The sequence below is a fragment of the Salvia hispanica genome, chromosome 1 (assembly GCF_029641045.1).
Source record: "Salvia hispanica isolate PSC_SH4W2 chromosome 1, Shi_PSC_v1, whole genome shotgun sequence".
In the NCBI taxonomy this organism is placed as follows: domain Eukaryota; kingdom Viridiplantae; phylum Streptophyta; class Magnoliopsida; order Lamiales; family Lamiaceae; genus Salvia; species Salvia hispanica.
This window is the reverse complement of record NC_142692.1, coordinates 24,287,632-24,295,576: the sequence shown is the minus strand read 5'-3', so window position 1 is coordinate 24,295,576 and position 7,945 is coordinate 24,287,632. Positions and strand designations below refer to the sequence as shown.

The following is a 7,945-nucleotide window of genomic DNA, read 5'->3' as shown; positions in this document are numbered from 1 at the left end:
TTGGAGGTTACCAAAAGATGAAAGGCCAAACACCTAGCCTTTTCAAATTTCCTATAGTATTATCATTTTATCTCCTCATTATGTTTTTTTTTATTTTATTTTGCCGGCCGATATAGAGCTCTATTTTGCAATATATACGAATTATTTTTTATTTATGACGAAGTTTACCACGAGACGTGCAATATTGTGTCATACTTTCAATGCCTTTATTACTTCAAGCTTATTTATTTTTTAATAGTGGGGTCTAATATCATGAATTTTTTAAAAATATATATTTTTTTTATAAATTTTAAACTTGATATATAATAATATCACAAAATTAAACATTTATTGTATTTTCCCACCAGCAACAATATCTAGCTAAATTTCATTTGTTATTACTTCATACTTATAAGATATGGTTACCACTGAAAATTGATAATAATGTGATTACAAAGTCCCTCCCTAGAAACCAGATATAGTTATCAATTTCATTTTAATGTAGTTAGAATTTGTCACAGGGAAAATAGTTCAACAAATATTTAAGTTCGTGATATTATATCTAAATTTCAAAGTTCGTGGAAAAAATAAAATTTTGAAAAATTTTATGATAGTAGGCGTCAATATCTTTTTTTTATAAAATTCCAACAATAAATAAGTTATGATAAAAATTTGTATTCCCACCATCACAAGGTAGAAGCCATATTTTTCTCTTTAATTTATTATTATGAAACAACATCTCCTAAAAGAAAATGACAAATATACCCCAATTTTATAGTACAATTTTTATTAATTTATCACTACTCTAAATAAAAATGGTTGATTTTATAACCAAGAAGGCCAGTTACATTATGTTCCAAATTAAAAACAGACACTTGTTGAGTAAAAGTGATTATTGAAAACGTATTAATTGCTCTCTGAAAATATTTGTTTGCTCTTGTCCTTGACTTTGACACAACAACCTTCTTTAACCAAAACATTAATTAACTTTATTCCGTCTTTTTAGTTTTATGGCTAGTTGTCATAAAAAACATAATTACTAATAAACAGTTGACTTCCTAATTGAATAACTTCTACAAAATGCATCGTCGGTCGTGAGAACGGTTAGTCGGTTTGTGGTTTCGGAAAGAAATAAAAATAGAGGAATGAGTTCTAGACTTTAATTCGGTCTACCTTAATGGTTAATGGTATTTGTTGAAGGAAAAAACAAATAATATAGCGATTCTTCAAATTCTTTTGTATACTTCAAGCAATTAAATGAATATCATTATATTCTTTCAGGGGCATGTCAATAATTTGGTCTACTCTAAGTTTGCTTTTAACTAGCATCTCTGAGGAAAGAATAAAAATAAATAATTAATACTAGTAATTTATATATTCTTAGTATCTCTAAAAGCATCTTTAAAAAGAATGGTAAATTGAGAATAAGTATCATATTTGACTATTTATCTTTCTTGAAAATCATATTATAAAATATTTGTTTTGTTACACTATCTCGTACTATTTTTTAAAATAATAATTTACCTTTCTATATACCTTTTCTTTTTGGAGTTTATTACTTTTTCAAATGATATATTTTTCTTTTAAGAAGGTAAATCGTTGATATACGTTTTTGATATATCTTACCTCCTTTAAAATACTCTGATGGGTAGGATATAGAGTCCTATATTTGAAAGGATATGACTATATCTTGCTTAATTTTAAAAATGCATATTTACTTCTTTTCCGTACAAAATGTACATAGGGACATATTTTTGTACTCCATCTAATTTTTTTTTCAATTTATCCTTTTCACTTGAAATTCACTACTTTTTAAAAATATAGTACTATATCTTTTTTTAAAAATAAATGAGAAATATAATTTTTCAATTTACTCTTCTTCTTTGGAGATGCTCTTATAGACAAAATAATTTTTTAATACATATTTGAAGGAAACCAAGCAAGCAAAACTTTAACTTACAAAGTAAATATTCAACTTTGATAAATCATCTAGTATTTTATAAAATGTTGAAAAAGTATCTTACGTTTCAACTTTCATATAAAAATAATTTTGCAAAATACTTTTATTAAAAATTACTTTTAGATTTCACTTTTTTTTAATCTTTTTCTGTTTCTAATACATTTATATTATATATCCTTTCTATATTTTTTAAAAAACTAAAACTTTATTTAAATAGTTAAAAGATAATATCTCAGTAAAAATAATACAACGTGTAAAAGTTGAAATAAATTATCTATAACTATAAATCTAAGAACCTTCATTTTAAGTTGTGAAAATCATTTAAATAGTAACATTATTAAATAATCTGATTTTTTATATGCAACCAAGTTACTTATCGATTAAAATAAAGATATGATTTTAATTAAGAAAACATACTAATACAAAATAAAAAATCAATTGGATTTAAAACTTAAATTCTCTATAAGAAGAAATGGTGCACCCCAACAGTTTTTATTGGTGATGAGATGACCTTCTCGTTACCTATATCTATATTATACTCAACATTTTCCCAATATTTAAATACAAATTACTACAATTACTACCTCTGTCCTTAAAAAATAAAAATTTTATAAACAACACAAATTTTAATAGATAATTTATTAAATAAAATAAAAAAATGATAAAATAAGATAAATAAAATAAGAAAAATAAAATGAAAAAAATAATAAATATAATGTTAATGTTAAAATAAAAAATTTAAAAATTTTTTATATTCAAGGATCTCACAAAATAAAAATAATTTCTATTTTTAAAAGTCATAAATAGGAGTAATTTTGTTTAATTAAATCTCACCGGCTGTCACACGAGTGGTCATAAAGACATTTTGCAGTTTTGGACACAGTCGATGAAAGAAAGTTAAAGGCAGTCATATGAATTTCTTGTTGCCCAATCCAACCATAATCTCAAATCTCATCTAAATCAACGGCTCTAAATAAGCCCCAACCTCTACAAATACACGCACATATTTTCCTCCGCCTTCTCAATCGTCAAAAGCATCACTACCTTCACTATCCTCTCTCGCACTAGATCTATTATCTCTCCGAAATGGCCACTATCACCAGCATCAAGGCCCGTCAGATCTTCGACAGCCGTGGCAACCCCACAGTCGAGGTGCGTCCACTTCCAACTTCTGCTTAATTTCCCTTTTATCTCTACGCTTCTATATTTGTGCCCCTGTTAAAGTAATTCTTCACCTCTTGTCTAAATTAGATTGTTTTTTACGATTTTGAGTCACGAGACTGTTGGCGATTGCTATAATCAACCTACACTTTGTACTGTCATGCATCAGTTCTTTTTGCTTCTTGTTGTAATGTTTGGTTGTGTGAACTAACTGTAGGTTGATGTGAAAACATCCAATGGAGTTTTTGCTAGAGCTGCCGTTCCTAGTGGTGCATCCACTGGTGAGATCTGATTCCTTGCGCTTATTTCATATTTCCCCAATCGATTCAAATTGACTCATACATTGATAGTTTTTGATTGAGAAACTGTTTAGTTTGATTTATTTATTCGAAGCTGATTTTGTTTTCCAGTAACTTGATGTGGATGATCTGTGTTTTGTGCAACTGTCTGCTGAATAAAAGTTTGCGACACATTTAATGTATTTATTGGTTTTAATATATCTTTAAATATCATCTTAGGAATTTATGAGGCTCTTGAACTGAGGGATGGAGGATCTGACTACCTTGGCAAGGGTGTCTCAAAGGTCGGTGTTCGCTGTGTATTATTCTGTTTTACAAATCTGATTGCAAGTTTGGAACCTAACTTTTGTTATATGGTTCTGATGTGTTTGTTAGGCTGTTAACAATGTCAACAACATCATTGCACCAGCCCTTGTTGGAAAGGTTTGTTTTCCTCGACTAGTTATGCAAGCAAACTGTTTCATAAATTTGGTGACATTACTGAAATTTGTATTTTTCAGGACCCGACTGATCAGACTGCCATTGATAATTACATGGTTCACCAACTTGATGGAACTCAGAACGAGTGGGGTTGGTGCAAGCAAAAGGTAGCCTAGTATATCTGTTTAATTGTTGATGTTTTTCCTCTTTCTTTTGGGATATATATTGATTGGAAGATAAACTGTTTTTCTTAAGCTTGGAGCGAATGCTATTCTTGCGGTGTCACTCGCTGTCTGCAAAGCTGGAGCTGCTGTCCTCAATATCCCTCTGTACAAGGTATAAAGGATACCAACTCTCATTTACTTTTAGATATTTGAATCAGTTTTTTTGGAGCCTTTTCTATTCTATGTTTCTGGCGTAATCAATTTGTTGCATCCTTGAATTTTCAACTGCCCAACATTAATATTTTCCAGATTTTGGTACTACTAATAGTCTCTATGTTTAGATTGCTGACATGATTAATCTTTCTGCTATCAGCACATTGCCAACCTAGCTGGCAACAAGAACATGGTGCTCCCTGTGCCTGCTTTCAATGTCATCAATGGTGGATCACACGCTGGAAACAAGCTTGCTATGCAGGCATGTCTATGACACAAGTTTATTTGAATCATCTTACTGCTGTAATCAAACTTTGTCTCAATCAAAATTAACTTTTTCCTGCAGGAGTTCATGATTCTTCCTATTGGAGCTTCATCCTTCAAGGAGGCCATGAAGATGGGTGTTGAAGTCTACCACCATTTGAAGGCAAGTTATATCTCTTGGCTCCTCCAACTCTGCTTATCAATCTCTGGAGCTAGTTGTAGTTTTAAAGCCTAATAGCTCTGACTGCCTTGTTTTAGGAAGATCTAGAATAGCAATCACAATTTGTTTTTTCTTCTGCTTGCATTTAGCGTGTACTAAGAAGTCGTTAATTTTGTAACTTAATATCCTTGTCGAATTTTACAATTGTTGTTCCTACAATTGCAATGTCGTCAACCGGTTCATAATATTTGATCCTTTGATTTCAGGCTGTTATTAAGAAGAAATATGGGCAGGATGCCACTAACGTTGGTGATGAGGGTGGTTTTGCTCCCAACATTCAGGTATCATATACTTTGGTCCGCATTTCTCCATTTTTTTGTGTGATAGAATACTTACATGTTCAACATCACTGCTATTTACAGGAGAACAAGGAGGGCCTTGAACTGCTAAAGACTGCTATTGCCAAAGCTGGTTATACTGAACAAGTGAGTTCTTATTTGTGAATTGCTGACTCATGTATTATGTTTCTTCTTTTAGAGAACTTCAACTGTTAAGTGGTATTGATGATGCAAATACTGATGCTTCTAGGTTGTTATTGGAATGGATGTTGCTGCATCTGAGTTTTATGGGGAAGACAAGACCTATGACTTGAACTTCAAGGAAGAGGCAAGTTAAACAGCTCTGCAATGTCATAGAATTAGATTTCGTGTGTTTACTTTCTTGTGTGAGACATGCTGCCCCGTGCTTATACAACATCAACTGATTGTCTGTAGCTTTTTCTATTCCCATAATTATCGTTTTGTCCCTGCAGAACAATAATGGGAAAGACAAGATCTCTGGCGAACAACTCAAGGATCTCTACAAGTCATTTGTGGCTGAGTACCCTATTGTGTCAATTGAAGATCCATTTGACCAGGATGACTGGGAGCACTACGCAAAAATGACCGCAGAATGTGGAACTCAAGTACAGATTGTGGGAGATGATCTCCTTGTCACCAACCCTAAGGTAATTGGCAATCTGACTTGTAGTTTATGTTGCTGGTTTTAAGTACTTAATATAAATTTATATTTCAAATTCTTACTTCGCTGGTTATTAACATCTGCAGAGAGTTGAGAAGGCAATCAAGGAGAAGAGTTGCAATGCCCTTCTTCTAAAGGTATGGCTACGTTTCATGCGATCATCTATACAGTCTCTTGTGATCCTTATTTCCTCTATAGTAATAAATTTATCCACCTTGTTTACCAGGTTAACCAAATTGGATCTGTGACTGAGAGTATTGAAGCTGTAAAGATGTCGAAGCAAGCTGGATGGGGCGTGATGGCCAGCCACCGAAGGTATGGTACTTTTTATGCTTGTATGTATTGTGGTTGAAATCTTATTGAACTTCGTAGATACTCAAAATGATCCTTTCTTGATGTAGTGGGGAAACCGAAGACACTTTCATTGCTGATCTCTCAGTTGGATTGTCCACGGTAAAGCTTGTTTTAAACGTTAAACACCTGTGTATACCTTAACTTAAATGTAGGATTTAGCTAAAATCTATTTACTTGTTTCGTTTGACAGGGACAAATTAAGACTGGAGCTCCTTGCAGATCAGAACGTCTTGCAAAATACAACCAGGTAAGCATCTAATTATTCGTAACCTCAACTTTCTAACTACTCGGTGTCTCTCCTTTTGTGTTTTGATTTCATATCTGGTGACATAAAACTAAGTGGTATAACTTGGGTGCAGCTGTTGAGGATTGAGGAGGAGCTTGGTTCAGAAGCAGTGTACGCAGGAGCCAGCTTCCGCACACCTGTTGCACCCTACTAGACATGTATGGGTTCGATGGAGTTGAGGCTTGACTACGGCTGAATAATGTCTCGTAGAGCTTGCTATGTTTTGGGAAATGTAAGATGTTTGAATAAACAAAATTTTTGGTTTTAGACCTTTAGCTAGTCGTGAGAACTGAAACTCTGCACAGGCTGAGGCTGAACATCTAAAATTTCATTTGAAACTCAACTCTCTTCCCGAGTTGGGGAATGCATTGCTTTTAATGAACTTTACTTCCTTTGTTCTTGTTTATTTATTTGCTGTTGGTGTGCTATCGTCTAATAAAGATTAGAGTGAACTGCATAAAATGGCCTTAACTTTTCGGCTTGTTGCATCGTTGGCCCCTAACAAAAAAATCATAACAAAAAAATTGGCATATTTTGCCAATTTTAGGACGAAATTGCCCAAATAGCTTTCAATTGCATCTCATTATCCCTGAAACCTGCCAGAACCCTGCATACCTATGCTGTGACAACAAGCTAGTGTGTAAGAGATGTCAAAAATCAAACAGGCTTTTTGTTTTCACTTTCTTATGATGTTGAGTTAGACTATATTATCTCTCCCTCTCTATTCAGTCGTTCTACCTTCTTCCCCTTTCGTTTTTTTCTTCTTCGTCGTCGTATTGTGAACCCCACGAATCGCCATCCCTAACTCGAGTTAGTGTCTTCTTATTATTTTTTATAGAGTGAACTGCTTCCCGTTTAGGCTAAACGATTTGCAACGCGAATTAGGGGTTTAGGGATTTTCGATTTTAGGATTACTGTACTATGCAAATATTGGGGGATTTCGTTTTAGAGAGCAATATTAAATTGCAAACAGTTAATGTTACTGTTTTTTTAGCATATGATTCATTTTATTTTGCAATTGTGGTAAGAATTTTAGCATATGATTTAAGGTTACAGTAGTATGCAAATTTTTGGGGATTTCATTTGTTGTTGTTTTTTTTCTATTGAGTTTATTTTAGCATATTATTTTCCAATTCTGGATTGAATTTTGGTTTCGTCGAACTTGCAATGCTTATTTGAATTTTGTTATATTGAATTGAATTCAGGCCCTATTGCAATGTCCTCTTCTTCTTCTCAATCTTACGGGTCAAGCTTCAATTGGAATTGGCCTCATCCTGAAATTGTGAACTGTAATCATGATCTTGAGGCTCAGCTTGTGATATCTAGGACGGCTGCTAACCCGGGTAGATGTTACTATCGCTGCCCAATATGGAAGGTTAAAATCTTGTATTGTAATAAGTATTTCAAATGAATTTTGTTGGCAGAAGTTTAATCACCAAGTTTTCTGCAGGAAGATGATTGCAAGTTTTTTCGATGGGTCGATGCGAGTCTGTCCCCAAGCCAAGAGAGTTACTTTCAAAGAGTGAAACTTGAACGAGACCAATTCGAATCTCAGCTTAGAGCCAAATCATTAATTGAAGGTGTTCTTGAAGAGAAATTGCACACACAAATTGAGGAGTGTGAAGTGTTGAAGTTACAATTGGCAATGAAAACTGACGAGTGTGA

General features: G+C 33.0%; 1 protein-coding gene across 1 annotated transcript; it reads left to right on the top strand.

The window, feature by feature from the left end:
• Nucleotides 1-2,935: 2,935 nt before the first annotated feature.
• On the top strand, nt 2,936-6,686 carry LOC125222033 (bifunctional enolase 2/transcriptional activator). Its single transcript, XM_048124427.2, has 17 exons — nt 2,936-3,091; nt 3,318-3,381; nt 3,619-3,683; nt 3,775-3,822; nt 3,900-3,986; nt 4,075-4,155; nt 4,357-4,458; nt 4,543-4,623; nt 4,887-4,961; nt 5,043-5,105; nt 5,209-5,286; nt 5,432-5,626; nt 5,727-5,777; nt 5,867-5,955; nt 6,042-6,093; nt 6,185-6,241; nt 6,354-6,686. Exons 1-17 carry the CDS (start codon nt 3,026-3,028, stop codon nt 6,432-6,434), a joined length of 1,335 nt encoding a protein of 444 aa, XP_047980384.1. The 5' UTR covers nt 2,936-3,025; the 3' UTR covers nt 6,435-6,686.
• Nucleotides 6,687-7,945: the final 1,259 nt, after the last annotated feature.